Genomic DNA, 25,794 nt, shown 5'->3' with positions numbered 1-25,794 from the left:
GATCAGAATGTGAGCTCCTACAGGAGGGCAGGAGCTTGCCTGTCTTTGTCAGTGGTAGCCCCAGGTCCTAGACAGCGCCTGGTGCCCATGTGGAGGCAAGAAGTTTCAGGCCCCGAAACAGCTCCCTATGAAACTACAGACCCTGTGTTCTTGTCTTTGCTGCATTTAGTTTCCCACAAACACACCAACATTCCTGTATTTCAATTGGGCTAATAAATCTTGTCAGGAACCGGGGACTATGAGTCTTTCAGTTAATAGCTTGAGAGAGAGAATACATTCTCTGAGTTCTATTTACTCAAATGCTTCGTCTTTAAACAGCATGGCCATTTAGAATCTTCTGAGCTTCGGGGTTCTTTTTGATGTCAGATTAAAAATGAATCCAGACCCATGTTCCAAAACCCAGTTGTCAGGTCTCTGTCTGAGCTGTATATTACAACTCGTGTGTTCTTTCTCTGTAATCATAAAAATGTCTTACCAGGTTATTTGTAAAACATTCTTGGCGCACCCAGTCTCCGAAGGCTTGGCGTACTCTCCTGGCCTCCAAGCCTGGGTCTCTAAGTCAGGCTAATTCCCCTGTCAAGTGAAGCTGCATCCAGTTTCGGGCTGGCGAGCTCTGCTACCAATTTCCTTCTCATTCTCATTTCCCCTTCTGTCTGCTTTTTTACCCTTTGACCAAAGCATTATTTAAAAATTCCTGCCTCTATGATGATGATCATTATTTTAATTAAGTGTTAGACAAGAAGCAGATCAGCAGGTGCCTGAGGCTGGGGGTGGAGAGAGGGGATGGAGTGCCAAGGGGCCGAGCAGACTTCGTAGGATGAGGGAACTATTCTGTATCTTTTGTGTGTGTGTGAGAGAGAGACAGGGTCTCCCACTGTCACACAGGCTGGAGTGCAGTGGCACAATCACAGTTCACTGCAGCCTCCAACTCCTGGACTCAGGTGATCCTCCTGCCTCAGCCTTCCAAGTAGCCGGGACTACAGGCTCCTGTCACCACACCTGGCTAAATTTTCAATTTTTTTTTTTTTTTTTTGTAGAGGCAGGGTCTTGTTATGTTGCCCAGGCTAATCTCAAACTCCTGGCCTCAAGTGATCCTCCCACCTTGGCCTCCCAAAGTGCCAGGATTACAGTTATAAGCAACTGTACCCGGCCAGTTCTGTATCTTGACTGCAGTGGTGATTATATGTTGTATACAAATGCCAAAATTCATCAAATTGTATCCTTAAAATTGAGGAATTTTTAAAATGTAAGTTATACCTTAAAGATAAAAAGAAAAAAAAAGCTTAAGTCTTCAAAAGATTGTGTTTCCACACAAAGTAGGCACTTAATAAATGAGTAAAAGAATAATCATGACCACCGTTAAAATATGATTTAATAATATTTTGGGGTGGGCTTAGTTTCTGTCAAGATATGTGTAATATTTTTAAATCTCTTTAAATTAGATTCAGAGAAGATCAATGCTGATCTCACCAAAATCTTTCCACTTGGTTCTTCTCTTCTGCTTTCAGCCAGGTCAGCACCCCAAATAATTCTGGGCATGTGACAATCTATTCTGTTATTAATAATAACATCCAAAGAAAAATGTATAATTTCTTTTTAAAAAATTCATTATTTCAGAATCTTTGAAATCATGTATTCATTCAACAAATTCTGGGTTTATAGTCTATTCTTGCTGGATGTGGTGGCTCACACCTATAATACTAGCACTTTGGGAGGCCCAGGCAGGAGGATCGCTTGAGCCCAGGAATTTTAGACCAGCCAGGACAACATGGCGAGACCCCATCTCTACAAAAAATAGAAAAATTAGCTGGGCATGGTAGCTAATTTATGCACCTGTAGTCCCAGCAACTTGGGAGGCTGAGGTGGAAGGATCACTTGAGCCCAGACGTTGATGAAGTTACAGCGAGCTATGACTGCACCACTGCACTCCAGCCTGGGCGACAGAGTGAGATCCTGTCTCTACAATAAATAAATAAATAAATAAGCAAAAAAAAAAAAAAAAAAGAAAGAAAGAAAGAAAAGAAAATCTATTCCAGGGACCACATTTGGGGCAAACGATTTAATGACAAAACCAGCCAGTGTCCCTGCCCTCAATAGTCTAGACTAGGGGCTTTCAAATGGTCTGTGGAGAGCTTTTAAAAATGATAAAAGTTCCAAGCCCCAGCAGAGCTAACATGGGACCTGGGGATCTGTCTTGGAAATACTTTTTATGGTCTACGCTGAGAGGTAGGGATTCACTTTTATTTTATTTTTTCCTTATGGAAAGCCAACTGTCCCAACTCTAATTATTCAATATACCAGTCCTTCCTTTGTGAACTACTAATGCTATCTCTGTTGTTTGTATTTTGTATTTGGGGTCTAAATAACTCAGATTTTTGGGCAAACACATTTTGCAAACAAGGAAGACAAAGCCTTGTAAGGTGGTGTACCTTTAACATCTTACCATGTTCTTTGGGCTGACTTTGAGTTGACCAACCCAGCATGTTCTACCGTCCAGCATAGTTTGTATCTATTCTTCAGCAGCCCAGACCAGAGAGCCTGGGCTTGAGAGATCCCCACCTGGCTTTCGGCTCATAGTTTAGAGGAGACACTGAGCTAAAGACATATGCTCAGCGTAGCCGAGTCTTATCCCCCGTTTGCAGGAGGAGGAGATGATTTATATTACAGGCTGTTTCCTAGGGTCACAACCAAGGACACTTCACCAACATGACTGTCATTTTTAACTGCCCCCTCCATCCTAAATGATAAACGTCAGCTAGAGGGGACAGCAAGAGTGAGAAGATAACGATTCGACCTTGAAATGCCGACTCTTCCCCCCACCAATTCCACCACTCTAGAGGCACTTACTTCACTGTAATAAAAGTAGCAGAAAGACCTCCATGCTTGAGTAGAATAACTTATAAGCTCATTTGATCACAAATGCTCGCAGTTTGAGAACGACATTTTGCTTGCACATTTTTCCCTCATCCCTACTCACCACCATTAATCAAACCTTGAAATTGGAAACACTAACACTGTGGAATAAAATCGCAGCCGCCCTGCGCGCCCCCAGTCACATTTGAGCCCTTGATAAATGTGCTGTGATTTAAAGAAAATGGATAGGTGTTTTCTTCTTCAACATCTCTTTCTTTTCTGTCCCCAGGAATTTGGTATTTTATTGGTCCAATATTTCAGAAGATCTATCATTCAGGTTCAGAGAAACGGAGGCAATCCTCCAGATCTTGTGATTTTGAGGTCTAACAGGCTGGAAGCAATCTAAGCTGGCCTTCGCTGCAGCGGAGGGTGGGCTCCCGGGCTCAGAGCCTTCAGGAAGGCTCGCCAGGCACCGGGCGTGGGCCCCTGAGTCACGGCTTTCTTCTCCAGCTCACCTGCTTCCCCACCTCTCCTTATTAGGACGCTTTGCAAGTTTCCGCCTCACTAGTGCCTCCTCAAGTGGGAATTTCCAATTGTTTTAATCACCGTTCATTATTCAGCATTCATTAATCACCACATCACAGATGTCGGTTATTTCTTCTCCTTACCATCCTGTTTCTTTGCAATTCTCCAGTATAGCAGGGGAAACAAATGCAAGGAAGGGAATTCCCCCAGGTAAATACCAGGGAAGTCATTTTCTTCCACATTTGTCAAATACAGTTCAAAAGACTGACAAATGCAAATTTAAAATTTTCAGACGGGTTGGAACCAGTTGCCTCAGTTCTGGGTGTGGTTTCCTGGGGGCTCAGCTCCCATTCACTCTGTCTGTCCGAGGAGATGAACCGAGCAGCTCCCAGCCAGCCCTGGGCTCAGCCTGGGCACCAGGAGATACGTATTAAGACGCGTGGTGCCCTGGAGGCGCACCCAGGATGCTGAGGGAGACAGACTCGGAAAGGAAGAAGTACAATCGTGAATCCGCATGGCTGATCGCCCACGGCTTCCGTGGGAGTCAAGCTCCAAAGCAGGCTCACAAAGGGAAAATCACTATGGCCGAAGTGGCCCTGTCCTCTCTTGGGAAGAGGTCACATTGGTGACCAACATCCCGCTCTCAACAAGTCCACCAGCTGGTGCCTCCTCCCTTCACGGAGCAGATGCCTGCTTCTCAGGGTGAGCACCAGATGAAGGAGCGATTTGCTTTTAGGGGCAGGTTTGCAAAATACATTTCAATAAATGGTGGATGCTCACACCATGAGAACCCCAGGAAATGACACCAGCAGCAGAGACAGTGATTTGCCCCCTACCTCACTCACATCCACCCGAAGGGACAATGACACCATTTGAATGATTTCTCCCCACCTTGACTCCCTGCAGGGAGCCACTACTGAATTCACATAAATTGGATATACACTTGCCCTGCTGTCTGCTCCCCAGACCCCGATGGATAGCAAACTGAAGGCACCAACAAAGTTCAAGGTACTCTGAAGACACTGAGGGTTGGCTATCAACCGTCTAGGGGTGGTAGTCAAGGAAGGCTTCACAGAGGAGGCACAATTTAACACGTGTCTTGAAAAATGGATAGGAGTTTGCCAAACAGGGATACTGGGATAAGTGGAAAGAAAAGCAGGTGCAAAGGCACTGAGGTGTGAAAAGCATAGATTCCAAGGAGCTTGGTTGGGTGGGTACAGGAGGCTGGAGAAGGGGGCGAGGGCTTGGTTGTTGGCCGTGGAGTTTGGGCTTCACTCACGGGGAGTAGCACAAGTCAGCAGCTCTGTGTAGTGGGTAAGAGTGCAGACGCTAGAGCCAGACTGCCTAGGGTCAATTCCTGCTCTACCACTCACCAGCTGTGCCTCCTGGGCTTCTCCTTAGCTTCTCTGTGCCTCACTTTCCTCATCTGAAAATGGGGATAATAATGGAATTCCTGTAAGGCCTAAATGACTTAATATCTATAAAGTGTCTAGAACAGTGTCAGGCAGCCAATGAACATTAGCTGTTACTACTGTTGATGTTGTTAGTGACAGCACATGACAACAACTACTACTAGTAAAGGGGCCCCCCTGAAGGATGTGAAGCAGACAGCTACGGCACCAGCTTGGCCCTGAGTCTAAAGCCTCGAGCCATGGCTGGCTAGGTGAGGACCAGGTGAGGCAGGTCGGGCGACTAGGGGCAAACGGTGAGGAGGCACTCACTGTCAGGGCTGTGCGGGTGTGAGCGCTTCCTTAAACTCTGCACACCTGACCTGCCCCACCTGCCCTGGCCCTGCTCACTGGCTACTAAGGCTTTTCCTAATGTGTAGACTCGTGTGACTCTGGCATTCCACCGACACTCAGAGAAGTGACCTCACTTCTCTAAGTCTGCTGAGCTCAGGAGGCGGCCGAGACATTCTGGTTCAACCTTAGCTCCCCTGCACCCTCTACCCACCCGGTACCACCACGCTGCCCTCACGGAGGCTGCCAAGGTGGGTCAAGCCGCCCAGCGGCAGAGCATGGGCTGCCATTCTTATTAAGTGAATGGAGGTGTTGGCTGATACCAAGGGATTGGGGTCACCACCGCCATAACCCATTTTTACGGGGCCTGCTATGGGGAGGGGGGTGCCGGACTGTCACATCATCAAGCCTGAGTCTTACTAATCCAGAAGACGAGAGGCAGTGAGGCCTGAAGGCAGTGGAGGGACACGGGTTTAGATGTCCTAAATTAATCTGTCGTTGGCTTGGCCAGGCCCATCTACAGACTGGTAAACTGAACTGTAAGTCTCACCAACGACAGGAAGACCACTCATCTGCCCACTTGGAAACAGTTAATTTCCACAAGAAAGAACGAGAACGCAAGTTGCCATTTCAGGGGCTGACCAGTCTCTCTTGAACGGGAGGCCTTGGGAACCCGGACTCCAGGCCTGCCTAAGTAACAACAGACGTTTAATGCCGGCTTCATACGAGCCACCCTCCACGTGCACATTTGTAAGTATTTACAAATCCCACAACTACTCCATAGAGTCGGTTCCAACATTAATCCCATTTTACAGAGGAAGAAACTGAGGCCAGTCGGGTAAGTAACTTGCCAGGCACATGTGATTAGTAAGAGGCAGGGACAGGTTCTGTGCCCCAGCAGTCTGACCCTGGAGCCAGGGTGTAATAAACGACTGTTGAGCAGAGCTAGCCCTGCCCAAAGAATGCCACACACAAGCAGGAACTTTTTGATGACGTTGGTTTGTTCTCACCCACAAAATTAATCAAGGCAGATAAAACATTTCTAAGCTGCTGCCTTGCCAGGGGATCTCCAGATAGCAAAAGAGAAAGATACTGGTGTGAAATGGTCCAACGGGCACACTGTGATACTGCGAATCCTTCTCATTTCAAAGTAATTTGAAAGAGTAGTTTGAATTTAAACTTAAGATTTATTTTTCTGGAATTTGAAGTGTTTAGGGTGCGGCTGTTCTTTTGTGTATTGTTTTTGGCTTTGTCCCGGTGTCAGGTTCTAAGGAAGGGACATCGGCATGGTTCAGCTACTGACGGTGCCACAGCCTGATGGGGTCTGCAGGGGGCTGTGGGCACGGGAGGTTCATGTGGCTGAGTTGGTGGCAAAAGAAAAGCAGTTATGATTCCAGAACAAAGCACTGGGAATGAAAGCCTAGGGCCAGGTCTTGGCAGAAAAGCATCCTACAGAAGCCCCAGCCTGCAGGCCTCACTTCTCCAGGTCACTGTCAACAAGACTCATGGGAGAAATCAGACCCAAGTTTGAGTCAACTTCAACCAGCCTTCTGGTTTGGCTTGGCAGGAAATGCTTCTCCTGGAATAGAGACCCCTACCTGTCCTTCTGGATATCTGCGCTGGGAAGCCACTCGTCCATTGGTTTGGAAGTCAAGGGGGACCTACCCCAACCACTTCTCCCACCGTATTCCCAGGGCAGGCTGGGGGAAGGCAGCTGTGCAAGCCTGTCGCGGCAGCAGGACAAATCTCTCATCCTCTTCCTTAGAAGGAAAGGGATGAGGAATGACGACTGCCTACCAGGCACCCCAGACAGAAGGTGGGGCAGGTTGGGCAGTCGGGGCAAGCTGGGGGAATGCTTCGGGCTTCTGTTGGTGGTCTGGAGGAAGGGGTGGGTGTCGGGGCAAGTGACCATCCATCCCCTTCCCCAGCCCCAGTAGCAGGTGCACCCCCCAAATGAAGATCCTGTGTCATGAGAGGCCATTCCACTGTTACAGCCTCACAGGCTCTCCACAGGAAAGGGCCACAGTTTAAACCTATACACTGAACACTGCAATGGGCAGTTGACACCCAGGAAGGACTGGACATAGACCACAGCTATAAATAAAGGGCCGGGGAATGATCAAGTGCAAACTCCCACCCGGCGTGGGGCCGGGACACAGGACTGCACCGGGAGGTCAGGGCAGGGCAGAAGGCCCCGGGGAGTCGGACAAGAGCTCGCACAGTGGAGTGCAAAGCAAAGACAACCTGGTGTGAAGACGCTGACAAAGGCCGACATTGGCCACATCACTCCAGGTAACTTTGCCAGGAGCTGCCATCCAGGCCAGGTGCCAGCATACCATGATGAACCAGGCTGGGCTCCAACTCCCAGAGTTACAGCCAAACATCAGTGCTCAAGGGACACCAGGTCCCCACCTCCTCAGTAAAAGGGATGCGCAGTTCCCTTTAAAATAGTTCACATAGCACTTAGAATGATTACAGAGGACGGCAAAATAAAGTTCCAATAGCAATGTTAAAAACAACCTATGTGCATGCGTAGTCAATCCAACTTGTTGGAACAGTTTATCAAAACAGGGAACTGGTGTGGACATACATTCACTCTCTACTCTTTTCTTCATTCCCAAACTTCTTAGGAAAGAAAATTATATATGATGATGCAGGTTATTTCTTGTCTAAAGTACTAACGGATCCATCCTCCAAAAGCAATGTTAGTGATCAACTGTCTGCAGGGCTTATGCTTTGAATCATTTTACTAAAGTGGCGATGGGTTTGCATGCAACCATCCAAATCCTCCTGTTGTATTAATATTTTTCCCTTTTATGATCAAAGACACACGCCATATTAGAGCTGCATGTTAGACCTATGACTAGCTGTGAGTCCTGTCTGGGCCACTGTCTGCAGCAAACAGACACATCTGTGTACAAACCCCCCTGGGACTCAGGCAATTTTAAGGCTTCTTCCTAGCTCAAAACTCGGACTTTCACTCCAGATTGAATCAAAGTGCACTAGGTGGAGAAATGATTTCAAACAGGGCCACAGAGGTAAGAAAGCTGCATAATAACAGATTTTGAACATGGGAATTGCAGAATCAAACAACAACTATAACTCAGTTTATGACCACTGTAAATAATTCATGGCGCTATGCTAAAATGTCACAGGGCTACTTTAAATCACATTAACATTTTATGAAATGTTAAAAAGATTCGTTTAGTTAGCCCTTGAAGTGTGAGTCATGCCGACCGTGAAAGTCACTGAGGATCCCAAGGATGGATGGGGAAGAGCCAAAACAGCAGATTAGAAAGCCCATTTGTCGGTACGCTCAGGGACACACAGAGACAAGGCCCATAGCTCCTCTCCCCCACCTGCTAAACGCTTGCAAGTCACTAATATCCAGTTTCTTTAGTTTCTCTCCCTAGAGGACTTCATTCCAATGGCCTGACTTTGCCATCAGAGATTAAACAATTGTTTGAATTCTTCTGATAAAAAGTCAGCAGGGAGATGGTTAAACAGGAATCCACACACAAAAGACTACGTGTTGTATAATTCCAGTTACATCAAGGTCAAGAAGGCAAAACCAACCAATCTATCCTTGTATAAGTCAGAATAGTGAACCTGGAGGGAGGGCAGGTATTGACTGGGATCTGGGATGGTGCTGGAATGTTCCAAATGTTACCAGACACACACACACATATGTATACACATATATAAAATTTATCAAGTTGTACACTTAAGATTTGTGTACTTTACTGTACATCTCAAGGAAACAATTTTTAAAACTTAGAGAAACCATTATTTGAAACTTTCACTGATGACTGAGAAGCTCAATTGTCCCTCCGGCCCTCTGGACATGCACCAAACACTTTCTAAGTCGCTGTTCGTGCTGCGCGGTGTGGGCATGAGGTCTCATCCATAAATTACTCAAAGTCTCTGCCCTCAAGGTACTAGGTTCTTGCAAAGCTTCACAGTTCTTGCTATAATGAATTGCTTTTTGCACAACGCTGAAGATGGAGGAGAAAAACCTGTTGGCTTCTGATGAAATGGTCCTTCCTTGTGATCTGAACCCTAGGTGCCATGAGCTACGCTAGGCTCATGGGGAGGCGGCTCGTGGATGTTGTCCTTGGGCCTCGTGAGAGAAGGAGCCTCCTGTGTGTCGAAGCCTCCTTTGCAGCAGGGGCAGATTCTAGCAGCAGAATCCAATACAATAGTTGCTTCTCTGCCTTTTGGCTACGATCGAGTGTAGGATCCAATAGAATAATACATTCACAAAGCAAGCCTCAGAACTATAAGGCATGCTTCACTCTTTTTTTTGAAAAAACTAATTTTTTACTGTGGTAAAAAAACCCAAATCAATAAAAAAAGGAAAAGGGAAAAGTACGCACACAAATAAGCCCTACAGACATTTTTTCACTTTTTTACTATGGTAAAATATGCATATGTAAACTTTATCATTTTAACCATTTTCAAGTGTATAGTTCAGCAGCATCAAGAACATTCACGTTGCTGTGTCACCATTGCCGTCATCCGTCTCCAGAACGTTTCCATGATCTGAAGCAGAAACTCTGTCCCCACCGGTCCCCACAGCCCCGGCAACCTCCATTCTACTTTGTCTCTATGACTCTGACTACTCACATAAGGGGAATCAAACGGTATTTGTCCTTTTGTGTCTGGCTTGTTTCATTTAGCATAATGTAGGTGAGAATTAATTGCTAATTATTCATTTGAGTAACAAGCCCAAATTGACCAAAACTACATAGACTCAAATTCATACATGTGCACGATAATCCCTTGGGTGGGGGGTTGGTGGGGAGAGAAACTGTTCTTTAAACAAAAATGACGTCAATAACTAGAATACTCTTTTCGATGGCAGAAAGTTAGGAAACATAAGAAGGAGCATTTCCCTGATTAGTGAGAACCTGGCTGGCACGTTGCGCAGCCTGTTGGCCACTGCACTTTGCCCTCGGAGACCTCGTTCTCTCTCTGGGCTGCAGGCTGAGCAGGGGCTGTCGCTGGGGACAGGCCTCCGAGAGATGTGCTGACAGCGCTGCATTCTGGGGCAGTACGAGCAACATAAAAGAAAACTTTCTTACTTGCCTGAACATAAGCCAAGAGCTGGTTAAACTAAAACTAAGTTTAGTTTCAAATGGGCTTTTCCAGAAGGTTTTATCAGCCTGCTCCTACCTTATTATTCTTTGCCCCTCAAAGGCTAACACTAGAGAGAGGGGTGGTGGCAGGGAGTGGCCGTCCCACAGCCCAGCTCTGCTTCACTCCGCCTGAGCTGTGCAAACTCGCTCCCCGGGGAGGAGAGGAGGCGGCGGGAGAGGAGGTTCTGCTAAGATGGAGACTTGTTCTGGACCCCATCACTCCACCCGATGCGAGTAACACTCCCACTCCGAGTGCCCGTCACTTTAGTCGCTTGGCTGGGCCACTGTGGACAAACTGCCTTACCTCTCTGAACCACAGGCTTCTCAATGGCAACATTCGGCTAAAAAGGTCACCTGTGCGGGGCTTTTACAAGTACTGGAATGAGACCATCTGTGCACAGCTGGGCACATGGCGGGCCCTCGAGCAGTGATGGCCACAATCATCACGACTCCCACAGAGGGGACAGAGCCCCTGGGCCACTGCACCTGGGGTGCACACAATTCTAGGAGGACCTCCATGACCCACACCCTGGCACAGTCTCTTCCCCTGGAGTGTGGGAGGGACTCTGAATATGACGGGGCATCATCAGCCAGACTGGGTTGTACTGGATGACACAGCTGACTTGAAGTAACGGAGATTGTCCTGCGGGGTCTGGCCTCATTAGTGAACCCTTAAAAGAGACTGGGCTTTTCCTGGAAAAAGAGAGCTGACGTGTGAAGGGGATTCCACATGAGGGAGATTCTCTGTAGCCGGTGTCGAAGATGGGGGCCACATGGCAAAGCGTGCAAGTGGTCTCTAAGCTGAGAGCAGCCTCGGTTGACAGCCAGCAAGGAAAGGGGGACCTGGACCTACAGCCACAGGAACTGAATCCTGCCACAACTGTTGCACTTAGAAGACCATAAGCTCGTGAGAATGCAGCCTGGCCAGCAACTTGATTTTAGCCTTTTCAGACCCTGAGCAGAGAACTTATCCATGCCGTGCGTATCTGGACTTCTGACCTATAGAACTGTGAGCTAAGAAATGGGTGTTGTTTTAAGCCACCAAGTTTTGGCAATTTGTTACGCAGCAATGGAAAACCAATGCAGGACTCATGGAAAGATGGGGTGGGTTTTGTAGCACCTGCTGAGCTGCTCACTGAAAGAAATTTGGACAAGTCTGACCTATGGTCTGGGCCGCGAAGCTCCCCATTGGAGCCAAGTTACCATCACGGAAGGTGCTATGTAAACGAGGCCAGCCTTTATGGAAATGGTACATCAATGAGGATCTCTAAAGCATTGTATTGCCTGCAAAACTTTAGTGTCTAGATGCTGGAAGGTGACAGGGAGGGAGGCAAGTGGGTCAGAGAGGAGGCCACGCTGTGGCCAAGAGCACTAGCGGCTGATGGTCTCATCTCGATGCTAAACAAGAGCCCTAGACAAAAATCAGAAATCAGGGAGCCGTCCAGTGGGGTGCCTGGCTTTAAAGTCCAGAGTCCAGAGGAGGTGGGCTGTGTTGGGGATGGCCGAGGCTGAGGGCACCATCACTTAGCAGCCCCCACTGGTTCAGTATCTGCCGCATGCCGGGCACTTTCTACACATTTCTTTTAGGTAAATTGTTTAAATTCAGCTAGGAAGACACACAGCTGAGCTTCAAACCCAGCACTGCCTGATTCCAAAGCCCACGCACCTTCTGCTACTCTAAGATGTCCACTCTCCTGGTCACGGGCTGCTGGGTGGCCTGGGCCCCACTGTTCGCCCCGAACCCCAGCTAGAGAGGGGCAGTGGTCAGAGACTCATTTCAGCTTGTACCATTCAACACCAGCAACACGGAGAGAAGTGCTGGTGTTTCCTTTGCAAACACCCACTCTGACCATCCGCCCCGCCCTTTACCCATGTGAGGAGGCTCCTATGGCCACAGAAGATGTTCGTAGATAGGAAGGAGGCCAGCCACCCAGGGTAAGGCTCTCTAGCTAACGTGGGCCCCTCCCTTGGCCTGTGAGCTTGCCTCTCAGTGTCCCCCAAACTCTTCCTCGTTAATGACAAGTGCTGGCCAGCCAGGAATGGCATCTGCCCATCCTGTCTCTAACAGCTTCACCGCCTCCGTCACTGTCTTTACTTCAGTACTTTGTAGCCAGCAACCTCTGTTCTGCTTTACCACTGTCTGAACGATGAGCACTAGCTGACCCGCCCCCGCTCCTTCCTTGCTGCAATGGAAGGACAGACTGCCACACCCACCCCGGCAGCTAGGGCATGAGAGCAGTGGCCGTCGGGGTGTCAGCCTCTACCAAGTATCAAATGAGGGAGGGGTGAAACTGGTCTTTTGGAGGCCTTAGGTCTACCTGTTTCTTAACTACAAAGGCCCAACCTCTTAATCATTTAGGGGGACCTGACTAGGGAATGTGGGCACAGCACCAGCCCCGGGCCCCGGGGAGCCAACTGGGAATATACATCCTTCAGTTTAAACCTCCTGTTTTAGGGACTAGGGATTAGCACCTTTCTTGTTGTTGTGTCCAGCAATCTTAAAGGGGGGCTGAAGCGGGGCAGGCATACAGACTTAGATGGGGAATAAGTTTTTGAATGAAGCCCTTGTAAATGACCGTGGGCCAGGTCAATAAAGTGAATCCTCAGGCAAACCAGACAGCCCAGGGTAAACAGGTCAACAAAGAAAGGCAGCACACTCCAGGAGATCTTTAGGGCCAGGCAGGCACATGCTCTCCTCACCCAGAGGGGCTAGGGCAGCCCCCAGGAGGTGTTCTATCAATGAGGATGACCATGATGGAATATGTTACATCCAAGTCAGTGATTATGGAAGGTGTTATGTCAAGGAGGAAGGCCATTATGGAGATAGTATATCAACAAGGTTAGTCACTATGAGAGGTATGTCCACGGCTGCTACAGAAGGCATTGACATGGAAGTGGTTAAGGCAATGAAGACAGCCAAGATGCAAGGTGTTCAGCCATCATGGATGAAGATCAACAAGGACAGTCATTATGGAAGGTGTTACATGAATTAGGATCATACCTATCAGCACCTGGACAGGGCCAGTATTGGGACTAGGCAGTGATCTTAAGATAATTATGCCAAAAATGCAGGGATGTGAAAAACTAAGTGTAGGGACTAAGAATGCTGAGATGGGGATTTTGAGAAGCCTGGCTCCAAGCACATTGTGTTGGTGGATGGAAGGAAAAAAGCAGATGGTTATTCCTGAAAGGAAGAGAGATTGTGGGTCAGAGCACTTTCCTTTTCGGAATGATATTCCTTCCTTACAGTAGGAGTAGGTCCTACTGCTAAGAACTATTGCCAGGGAAGGAAGAGGAGGGTGGGAACAAAACTCAGCTAGAAAATTCAAAGTAATGCAGCATTAATCCTCATTTAACTATATTCTGCTTTGCTCTTATAGCTGTTCTCCAATTATAAATGAGACATTAAAGGATCAACTCTGAATTACGTCTTTCCAGATAATGGATCATTTAGCAAGGTGTCATTTCAGAGATGGTGGGAGATACCATTTTAAATATTAAAACAACACTGTGGGATTATTGGTATTTAATAACGGAGCCAGGGCCAATCTCAGGGTTTTGTTAATGATGTCCCGCAGACCACAGACAGCTCCTTCTCTTTTCCTGCCTACGGAAGCTTTATTGCAACCTTTACTGCAATTCTTATACATACATCTTTTGCTGTACTTATCATATAAAAGAGGCAACATGGGGAAGAGGGTCTTTGTTGAGTCAGACGTTGCATGCTCTACCAAATACTTTGTAATGCAGCTTTTTTCAAAACACATCAAATAAACAGGCCAAACTCCCTAGGCCACCAATTTGCAGCCCCTGGTTTACATGTTTGAATCCCATCTAGATGTGGCGTCCCTGGAAGGCAGGGGCAAGGGCATACCAAGCTGGATGCACAGAGGCCTCCGACATTTGCGGAGTGAACGGAATTTGTTACCAAAATGACCTAGGACTGGGCTAGATCTTTTCAAGGCATTCTGGACAAAAATCAAATTCTCTAGGCCTGCTCAGTGCTAGGCCCTAAAAGCAGATAGAGAAAGAACAAAATGAAACAAAACGCAACAAGTTGCTCTTCAAGAAAAGTTGTTCCAAAGGGAGAAGACTGCTTTGGTCATCAGTTTCTCGATCCTAGTGACTAAACACTTCCACTCCACCCCTTTTACACAACCAAGTTCTTTCAGGAAGCAACTTTAGACTTTTTTGAAGACAGAGTCTCTTCTTGAGAAATTTGTTTTAAGGCAACAAAACTATTGAGGGCTATATTTATATGAGGCTTTGAATTATTTTTAATTTATAAATATTTAAAAGGCAAAACTATGGTGCTAAAAGGCAAGTAAGTAGTTGCCAGGGGCCAAGGGCAGGGATTGACTGCAAAGGGGTCTGGCGGAACTTTGCAGGGTGACGGCAATGTTATATCATGCACTTGGCAAGATGCATCAAGTTGTACAACTGATACTGGTGAGTTTCATGGTATGTACATTACACCTCAATAGAGCTGAAAAATATTTTTTATATTTAGATAAATAATACAGGAAGCACAAAATAAAATTAAATAAAAGACTTGAACAGCAAAAAGTCTTTCTCTTACCCTTGAATTTGGTTCTCATGGGCAACAATTATAACCAGTTTTTTCTGTGTTCTTCCAGAGGGAATCTATGAATACTTAAGTGCATATCTATATACCACCCCTACTTTATTTCATTTTATTTTGCCAAAAGGTTGCATGCCACACCTACTGTTCTGAACCTTGTGTTTTTCTCTGCATAATATATCCTGGGGTTACTCTATATCAGTTTACAAAGAGCTACCTCATTCTTTTAAAAGCCTGCCTAGTATTCCATTGTTTGGATGGAGCATAATTTATTTAACCAGCAACTAGTGGTGGACATTTGGATTGTTTCTAGTATCCAGCTACCAAGGCAAGGAGGAGAAGACGCTCACCTAGAGTTTTAAGGTGCCAGTGGAATACACCTTCCCCCTGTTTTGATGAAATCAGGACTTGTCCCTAACAGGTTTAGCCCAAGGCTGAAGTGTCTGATAAGATTGTCAGCAACTTCCAGGTCAGTTCTGGAGTTAAGTCCCCATCTCTCAGCAGGGATTAAAGGCCAGGGCCCTGCCAGGCTCCAGTGCACAGAGATTTAGCTCTGGCTTTCTGGCATGCTCCAGCCCAGTCTCGGCCTATGACACCTGGTCACAAGGACAGCTGCAATCCTCAGAAGTCCACTGCAGTGTTCTCATCCATGTCTCAAGCGTAAGTGCACATGACATCTAAGTTGTATAAAACTGGTCTGGTCAGTTCCTCAGCTAAGAGGAAATATGTGTGTGTAGGTGCTCACTCACAGTGTTTAAAACCTTGTTCTAGTGTCTTTGAGAACAATTTCATACAGCTTTTAACCCAGCAGCTCCACTTGCAGGAATTCCCCCCACAGATATCCTCGCCTGTGCCCAAAGTACTGGGATAATACCTGAAGCACAGTGTGTAGGCAGCAAATCCCTGAAAGCTACTTCAGTGTCTCCCCAAAGGCACCTGGTTACACAGACTGTAATAGATTATAACTTTGGTCCACGTTGACTGTCCTATTGAAAATCTAAATGTTCTTCTTGGGCCCAATTCAAATAATCAAAGTGTTTTAGTTCATTTTGTGGTGCTGTAAAGGAATACCAAGGCTGGGTAATTTACAAAGAAAAGAGGTCACAGTTCTGCTGGATGGAAGATTCAAGACGGGGCATCTGGTGAGGGCCTCAGGCTGCCTGTGCAGAGATCACGGGGCAAGAGAGGAAGCAAGGTGGGGGGAGGTGCTGGGCTCTTTTAACAACCCACTCTTGCAGGAACTAGTAGAGTGAGAACTCACTCACCTCAGAGGGATTCACCCCCATGACCCAAATACCCCCCATTAGGCCCCACCGCCAACTTTGGGGATCCAATTTCAACATGAGATTTGGAGGGGACAAACATCCAAACCAGAGCACAAAGTCATAACAATTCTCATTAACTGAGGAAATTTGTTCCAGGTCAGACTAGTACATGCACCATTTCATTCAGACCCCCAGCCAACCTCAGGGTGCTGCCGGCTCTATTTTGTAACTCTCTAAGGACACCGAGTCTTAGGAAAGTTAAGCAATTTGCCCAATGCATCTAGTTAATAAGTGGTAGAGTCAGGATTTGAACCAGGCTTTGCCCAACTCCAGAGCTTATCTGAGTGAGGTTGTTTTCAAAAAGCGAGAAGGCAACTGTGAGTGCAGTGAGGTCTTCAGCTCTAGTTCTTCCATTTCTGCCCTTCTCTCCTCCGCCAGTTTCCACCTGGGAATCTGAGCCCTTTGGGACGCACAGTCTGAGGAAATGGGAAAGGTAGCGGTGAGCAAGAACCCAGAAGCCAACAGCGCCTGGGAGAGGCTGTGTGTGTGTGAACCCTTGGAGGTACCCAAAGCCCAGATCCAGCGAGACTCGTCAGCAGGGCAGTTGTGAGAACTGTCCTTCGCCACAGGCTGATCCCTCCCGACAGTGTCCCCGCTGCCCTGGGACTCCAGCAGAGCACGGGCCTCCAGCATGCAGCCGCGTGTAAGAACTTCTCCCTCCGTGTTGCTCAGCTCTTGGTGTCCAATTTTCCACTGTGGCTGACGGCCACTCTGCATAGGGGCCAAGTGTCTGCCTGAGTCCAGGAGACGCCCTGAGCCTGTCAAACTCAGGGGCTTCATCTCACCACCTTTGCACCTTCTGTGATGTCCTGGTCCCTGCTCACCAAATGTTTACAAGTTGTTCTCAAGTTAAATGTTGTTTTAGCCAAACACCCTTGTTTGAAATGGCCTAATGTTCCTACCTCCAGGTCAGTAACAGAAGATAAGCCATCTGTTTGGATGAATATGGCATGTGCCTGGACATATAGCATTCTCACTCAGCTCTCAGCTGGACCACACATTGGCAAGAATTGCAGAATCCTTTTCATGGCTGTAAGGATTTTGCGACATGGCAGATGGCCAATCAAGTAGGCAGACTCCAAAACAAAGACAAAAGCCCGGCTTCAACTCCATGTGATCTTTAAACTAAGAAAGTTGATGGAACTCTTATTTCTAGAGATTGTATTTATCGTCGCAGGCAAAGGCAGCAGATTGTCACTTTGTACATTTTTGCAGAAATGGCACATTTCACCCAGAACTCTTTGATCTTCTGTCATCGAGGATAGGAGTGTTTGCACTTCATTTAAAACTTAAAGAAAGTTACACCATCTGTGTTCATGGACAGTTTTAATTTTCTTTTCCAAGACATTCCCAAATTTATTATTTAAGGATAACTACACCTTGAGGGGAGGTGTTTACTGGCCTTGCTTATAGCTCATATTACCAAGCTGTGATTCTATCTGGCAGAAAGGGTGGCTGTTAGCAAGAGGACAGCCCGTCTCCTGCACAGTCAAACAAGGCTTTCAGTGGTTCCCTTGGCTCGGGCTCCACTCTGGAGAGAATTGAGAAGTTCAGATTATTTTTTAAGTACAATAATTGCAAAAAGAACTTTTAATTTCATAAAGGTTTGAGAAGTGAATGTCTAAAAGCAAAGTCTGATTTTCTACTGTATCCTACCACAGATTCAGCATTGCTATATAGAGAAAAGCAAGCCACCCCAGCTGGGATATTGTGGAGCAATGCAGTCAACATGGGGAGAACATACAGGATAATACAAAACTCTTGTTGTTATTGTCACTGCTACCATAAACTGTCCTTCACACACAAGGAGACTCTGAGCCACATTGTGAGGCCAGAAACTTTTGGTTTAGCTACTTCCTCCCAGTCTTTTTTCCTAAGCTCAAGTGAGATATAGGCAGACAGACAGCAAAATAACATAGCTAGAGCCACACTGTACACACACACTCTGCTATACCCTGGTTCCGTCACTGTACCATAAGCACTTCTCCATTCCCTCAGGTTATTCCCCTTGAAGGTTTCCAGCAGTGACATAATATTCCTGCAAATCCACCCCTACCCCCATCCCCTCCTGCCTGGACACGCATTTAAAGGGATCAGCGGAGATCATGGGCATGTTCTACACAGTGAAGCTGCCAGGCCTGGTGTGAAGCAGAGAACAGGGACCACCAGGTGGTCTCTCTCCCTGTCTGCATCGATGCAGTGAGCTGTGGTCCCATCTGACAACCCACATTTTCTCATTTCTACTTTCCAGTTTTCCCAGTATTTGAGACCGCACATGCAGCCACTGGGACTGTTGTCCCTCCTTGCCTTTGTTGTCTGCTATGCAACAGATTTGGGGCCAGAGACCTGGGCTTTAGAACGTCCTGCTCTTGCCACCTTCTACCAGTAGCTAGAAGGGGCAAGTAGGAGGAACTCACTCCTTCTCCTAGAAAGACTTGGTATGAGGGTAGACCTGGGTTATCCATTTATTTATTTCATGGTTATTTAAGTGCTGCTATGTGCCAGGCATAGTTCTAGCCACTTAAGTCATGGTAGTTGCATATGAAACCGCCAAAGAGAGTCTACCAGATCAGAGATCCTGGGAAGTCCACAAATTGGCTGTTTTTTTTCTTTTAATTTTAGAGACAGGATCTTGCTCTGTCATCTAGGCTCAAGAGCATGGCGCAGCCATAGCTCACTGCAACCTCTAACTCTTGGGCTCAAGCAATCCTCTTGCCTCAGTCTCCTGAGTAGCTGGGACTACAGGTGTCCGTCACCACATCCAGCTAATTTACTTTATTTTATTTTTCATAGAGACAGGGTCTTGCTATGTTGCCCAAGCTGGCCTTGAACTCCTGACCTCAAGTGATCTTCCCAAAGTGCTGGGATTACAGGCATGATGCACTGCCACAAATTGGCTTTGATTTAAATCAGCTCATAAAACATTAGGGCTGGAGTTTACTCTGTGTGGTTCAAGCCCCTAAATTAAAGATTGGAAAGGTGAGGCCCAGAGAAGCAACTTTGCCCAAGTCATAAAACTGTCAACGAGAGGTCAGGCTGTGACACTCTGCCTGCTTTTTGAGAATCAGACATTGCCAGCTTCTTCCTGGGCTCCCGACTAGACTACACATGCCGGCTTCCTTTCCAGCTGGGTGGGGCCGTGCCACTGAGTTCTAGCAGACGGAATGGCAGCAGAGGTGACGGGAGCAACTTCCACTCCTGGCCCATAAAAACCTCCCATGTTAAATTCCTCATGCTCTTTTTTCTTCTACTGGTTTTTTACAAATGAACACAGAAGTCACGTGTTGAACATGGGCGAGCCAGAAAGTGGAAGGAGCCTGGGTCCCCAGATCACTGCTTGGAGGAGATCGCATTTTGAATCTTAATATGAGCGAGGAATAGACACCTATTGCGCATGCGCCACTGTACACATCTGAGTTTACGCACTGCAGCTGCATGAGGTGTGTCACACTTCAACTTGCCTTTGGACTCTGGGATGAGGCAAAGACAAGACGTATTACACCTTAACTACCAGACTCAATGTAAAAAGTTGGTAAGAACTAATCAATCATCGATGTAAACGTGAAGAGCCACCAGAGCCCAGGCCTGTGTCCAGTCTTCTTGACACACATTGTTCATGGCATCCTTATCACTTAACCAAAAGTCTATATTTCAAAGGAAATTCAAAACATTTCCCTTACTTCAGGCCTGTGATTGGCTTCAACTGGAAAGAATAAAGGAAGTAATGAACTGTAGAGAGGGACAGTGAAGAGCCTGCACTCTGGAATTCACAGACAGCACAACCACTTGTTAGCCGTGACCTTGGCCAAGTTGCTTCATCTCTTTGTTACTCATTTTCCTCCATTTGTTCCTTGAGACTTTCTGTACAAACCCTTTGACCCAGGAATTCCTCCTCCAGGAATTTCATCTGCAGGTGAACTTGTCCATATACTCAACAAAGTTAACTGCAAAGATGGTCACTGAGGCTCTATTTATAGTAGCAAAAGATTGGACATAACCTGTTAATAAGGGGCTGGTTAAAAGACAACATGGTGTTCCCACACCAAGGAACATTATGCAGCTGCCAAAAAGCACATGGCAGTTCCATATGTTCTGACATGGAAAGAACACCAAGATAGATTGCTCAGTAAAAAAACCAAGATGCACAAGGGACACATCCTATATTACTTACTATAGTATGTCCTCATTTGTGGACAAAAAGGAAGTACATATACTTATAAACTTGTACATGCATAAAAATAGCTCTGGAACAATGCACAAGAAACCACGGAAACCACTGGGGTCGGAGGTAGAAGTGGACATACTTTTTCCCACATACCATTTTGTAGTATTCGTAAACTTCTGTTATCATGTACATTTAATTCTTTTTCTAAACACAGTTTTTAAATTGAATATCAAAAACACATACACATTCCTAGAACAAATACTAATATTGATATGTACATAGCACTCAGTAAGTGTGGTTGATTCTTTTTAAATGAAAGAAAACAATTTTTGGAGTGCAGACACTATCTCTAGGGTGACGAGCAAACGTTTTTTGGAGTCTCACAGTGCACAGGGGCACAGCACACTGGTGCCAGGAGCTGGGTTCTGCAGTCTCAGCATCACTACATACCAGCTGGTTAGCCCTGCGCAAGTCACGTCACCTCTCGGTGCCTACTAAAGGGAGGTTAGTAGGAGCACCTGCTTGAGGATGGAGAGCTCAATGACACGCAGGCCTCCTCAGGAGCACCTCCTCCACTTACATTCCCCCAGGAGAAACAGCTTCATTTTTATCGTAGAACATTGTAAAACTTATGTTTCATCTATCAAAGTTATTTTTGGCCAAAGTCGATTTCAGAAACATGTCTGTTTACATCTCTAAACGCAATACAACATTTTAAACAAAATGGTGTGCAGAAAGTCTTGATTGATGTTCCAAACACAATAGGATCAAGAATGGCAAGATCAAGTGGAGACACCCAAGGTGTCGAGGAGGGAGGTGCAGTAAGGTTACCATACACAAAACAACTGTTTGTGGACAACCATGGACATGGCGGCAGTCCTCCAGTGATGGCTTCCATTCCACAGGATTGGTTGTTAATTACACACAGGTACCTCCCTGTGTTTCATCATGCTTTTTGTAACTGATGGAAGTTTTGCATTGCTGTGCAATGGACTGTATTAATAATAATATTTCCCACACAAAATAATGAGACGTAGGGCATTGTGTTTTCATGCAGAATGCCCGGTTGTCGGGAATGGATTACTGATGCTAACTGGGAGATGCTTACGTGTAAAATACTCAGAAGAATGGCTGGCACAGCAAATGCTCAATGTGTGCTAGCAGCAGTAGTATTATAGTTAGTGATTTTACAAACTGACAGACTAGATACAAATTCAAGGCTACAAAGAGGTGAGGGAAGGAACTTGGCTCTCCTTGCCTGGTTGTCTAGAATTGTTCCCAGCTGCCCAGGAGAAGGTGATGGGCTAATTACAAGGTTGTGGGAAACGGTGTGAAATAATTTGATTGTGGGATAATTTTTATAATTTAGAATGACAATTAAAGGGTGGGAACTTTTCTTAATCATCATGGCAAAGAGCCTTAGCCACAGGTCCCCATATCAGCCCCACCCACCCTGACCTCAATCAGCGGTCCAGCAAACTCCATTCCAGCAAACTCCATTCCACCCCACACTGTCCAAACTCAAGTAAGCACTGCTGGGCAAAAATGCAGGTGAGGCTTGTGCTATAAGCCAAGAAACTCAGTTCAAGTTTATTTTGGCCAGAAAAGCACTATTGTGCCATTAATACCATCCAGCTAGCATCGTGCTTCTAAGACTCTTGAGTATCTACCAACACTGTTCAGACCCTGTTTGCTCAACTAGAGAGGAAAATGCTTCTTCCGTAGATTCTGGTGAAACAACAATGAGGAGAACCTGGGACAGTGTGAGGAACAGGCACTCAAACACTGATGGCCGGAATGCACACCAGGACACCAGGCAAGCTCTCCACAGGCAACACGAAACGTGCATCCAAAGCCCTAAGATTCTCTCTACTCTTCCTCCCAGAATTGTAGCTGGACAAAATAGTCAAGAATGCACAGAACAACACAGCCACAAGAACACATTCTCAGATATATCAAAATGGGATAATCCAGCTTATACTATTTTATAACCTCAGCAACATGATAACATCCTTTTATGTCATTACATAATCTGTGCTACAAAATTTTGAGTGTCTTTTCACTGAATAGACCTATCAAAATTGATATAAGCAGCCCACTATTGTACGACATGTTCTGTTTTTTTTTTTTTTTTTTTTTAAGACAAAGTCTTGCTCTTTGCCCAGGCTGAAGTGCAGTGGTACGATCATAGCTCATTACTATGGCCTCGAACTTCTGAGCTCAAATGATCCTCCCGCCTCAGACTCCCTCCCGAGTAGCTGGGACTGCAGGCACGTGCCACTATGATCAGCTAATTATTTTTATTTTTTGTAGAGATGGGGTCCCAGGCTGGTCTTGAACTCCTGGCCTCAAGTGATACTCCCCTGCCTCAGCATCTCAAAGTTCTGGGATTACAGGCATGAGCCACCATGCCTGGTCTGTTCTATTTTTAATACAAAAAATTCAAAGCAACCTAAATGTCTAACAACAGGAGACTGCTTAAAGCCATACGATGGGATGATCCCATTTTCAGTTTGCGTATGCACGCATGCACACGCAAACATGATGAGATGATGGTTTGCATCCAAATGAACAGGGTGCTTTGTTCATAGATGATTTTTTTCCATTTTGGTTATCTTTATTGCCAATTTTTCTATAGTAACTATATGCTAGTTAAAATATCTTGATTATTATTTTTAACTGCTTTCCATCACATTAATAGCCAGGGAGAACGCCCCAGAAGAGCATGTGTGTAGGTGGGGTACAGCCATCAGACAAAATAGCAGCATCTGAGGAAAGCTCTGAGGCTGACAGGTAGGTGCTGGGTGCACCTCTATGACTGGCAGAGCAGCAGTTTCTTCTGACTCCAATCATGCAAATCTGTGGGGGATGGGGGAGGGGTGGGAGGGACTCATCAGTTCTGCCAGTTACATATTCCAGACAACAGCCAGCAGCTCATTTGCATCTAAAGGATGATGAACACACACACTCATCAAGGGTGAGCAAGCACATCATTTGATCTGTCTGTTCACATTTCTGGCAAGAAACAATGGTGGCAAGAATGGGGTCATTGACCCAGACTCTGGTATCTGAGTTCTTGGAAAGCAACCAAATTGAGGTTTTACCAAGGCTATGATTCCAACTGAACCAGTGCTTCACTCCTGGAAATGGGGCAGGGGGGGGAATACCAAAGTCACACAAACACAACACACCGGGACGCAGACTTTCCTTTCCTCTTCAGCTCTACAGTGAGACCAACTTCATTCTCACTCTGCTAAGTCTGTGCTAAGAGACCTCAGGGATTTATAGAACAAATCCACCGTGCCAGGGCTCTGGCCTTCTCCAGCCTTTTAAGACAGACTCCAGTAACTTCTCGAAGGCCTTCCCAAGTGAGATCTCAAGACTCCAGGCAAAGCAGGTGCATTCAGCCACTGCTCCCACTACAAAGGCCTTCAGTTCAGCCCAACAATGTGGCCTCCCAGGGCCAGCTCCCGAGACTAAAGGGAGGAGCTTAAGAAAGTGGAAGGAGACCTAGGTTTCCTGGTGTTTATACCCTGAACCATGAGACAGGACTCAGCCAGTCAGGAACTTCCTGGAAGGAAGGGACTCCATGAAGCTACTCAAGACCAAAATGGCCACCTCCCAGGTCACAGGGAGAAATGAGACAAGTAACAGAAGCCCGCTCAGGGCAGGCTGTCAGTCCTGTCACTAGTGATGCCTTGATTTACACCACATCTTACTGGAGGAGTTTCTCCAGCTGTCATCACAGAAAGCTGAAAACATCTCACACAATTCCAACTTTCAATACGGCTCCAAGATTGGTGGGTACACATGTTCACTCCCTAAATCACTTTTGATTCTTAAGCTAATTTTTTTTTCTTCCAAGGGAATCTTGAAAATTCAATCCTAACAAATACGTATACAATGTTTTAAATGAGGTCTTAACACTTCTATCTGCTAGGCAGCCATACGTCACCTGATGTTGGAGAAAGGAGCCAGGAAACTTTCCCGGCTTGTATTTGGAATTATGGCAGTCACTGGGACGCCCAAGTTCAACCTCGCCCGTTTAGTTCTATTCCCTAATTTAATTTACCCTAATTTGCCTACCTGCCAAACACAAGCGCCCCTTTAGGAGCAAAGGGAATCGAAGACCCAAATCGCTTCCTGTGTAGCTCTACTTAAAAAACAAAAAAACCTGTGCTAGTCTCAAGAAACGCCTCGTATCAAGTTCTTCCATGAAGAAATCAGGTTATTTACTATGTTCCAAAACCTCCAGGGCCCACAGGGCACCTCCTTGCTGGCACCGGTCGCCGGGACACGGCGGTCCCTCCCCCAACCGGAACAACCCGAAACTCACACACATCCCCGGAACAACCCCCTCCTCCGCCAAAGTCCACCACAAAGAGGTGCGAGGGGCCGGGGAGTGTCCAGCCCCGCGGCGCGGATGCCCGGAGGCTTTCTCCTACTCGGCGATTTCAGTTTTGAATTCACGTTCCTGAACTTCAGGAGAGGGGAAACGGAGCGTGCAGACGGGGGAAGAAGTGATCTAGTGGGAAAGCGCTACATCAAGTCAGTTTTCTTGCACTTTCTCCCTGGCCCGGACGAGGAGGTAGAGGGAGACCCTAGAGAGGAAAGCGCCTTCCCACGGTCAGCCTGGGTGTCCCCAAGAACCCCAGCAAAGCCCTCTTGGGCACGTCGCCTGGGCTCGGCTTCGGCGCGCTCCTTTTCCCTCCTCCCTCCTGGCCAGCGCCAAGCTCATCCTCCCAGACCGTGAGGCTCCCGGCTCGGGGACACTCCCACGTGCCGCGGCCCGCGCCCTGGGCGAGGTCGCTCGAATCCGGGGGGGGAAGGCCACCGCACCCGACGCCGCGCGCCCTGGAGCAGGGCAGTCCCGGAGACCCCGTGCCACCCGTGCATCACGACTGCACCACCCCGCACTCTGCACTCTCCATACCCTGCGTCCCTCCGTCCCCTCTCCGCCTGGCGCCGGCTGGCGGGCCACCTCCACGACTGGGCGCCACCCGCGCCCCTAGCACCACACTCACCTGCCCCGCGCGGCAGGCGCTCCGCACCCAGCAGCAGGACCCCTAGCAGTGCGATTGTGACCCCGCAGTTCAGGCCGGCCATGGCTCCGGGACGCCTCGGCCTTGGTGGGGAACGCGACTGTGGCCCGTGGCTCCGAGCAGGGGCCGCTGGCGCCCAAGCCTGGCGGCGGCTGCGCTGCGCTCCGCCCGGGCTAGCTCACCTGCGCGGGCGGGCCGGCCGGGCTCCGCCCTGCGCAGCCGGGGCACGGAGGACCCAGCCAGTCCCTCTTCTCGCTCCTCCTCCCCTTCCTGCCTCAGCGACCGCCTCTAGCACAGCGTGCGGGGCTCCAGGGACCAGGTTGCTGGGTCCCCCTCCACAGCTCACTGCGGCATTGGGGAGGATTTGTCCCCACCTTCCCGTCCTGAGTCCTCTTCCCTGAGGCTCAGAATGATCAGGTCTCTTT

General features: G+C 47.3%; 1 protein-coding gene across 1 annotated transcript in view; it reads right to left on the bottom strand.

Moving 5' to 3' along the window:
• The window catches only part of CDCP1 (CUB domain containing protein 1), a 57,223-nt gene extending 31,688 nt beyond the window's left edge, over positions 1 to 25,535 (bottom strand). The window contains exon 1 of the mRNA XM_069475591.1: positions 25,352 to 25,535. Within this exon, the coding sequence (XP_069331692.1) occupies positions 25,352 to 25,433 (82 nt within the window). The 5' untranslated portion in view covers positions 25,434 to 25,535. The remainder of the gene's footprint in view (positions 1 to 25,351) is intronic.
• Positions 25,536 to 25,794: the final 259 nt, after the last annotated feature.

The sequence above is a fragment of the Eulemur rufifrons genome, chromosome 7, assembly GCF_041146395.1.
Source record: "Eulemur rufifrons isolate Redbay chromosome 7, OSU_ERuf_1, whole genome shotgun sequence".
In the NCBI taxonomy this organism is placed as follows: domain Eukaryota; kingdom Metazoa; phylum Chordata; class Mammalia; order Primates; family Lemuridae; genus Eulemur; species Eulemur rufifrons.
Note: the sequence above shows the minus strand (reverse complement) of the source record. Positions and strands in the feature narration are given on the sequence as shown.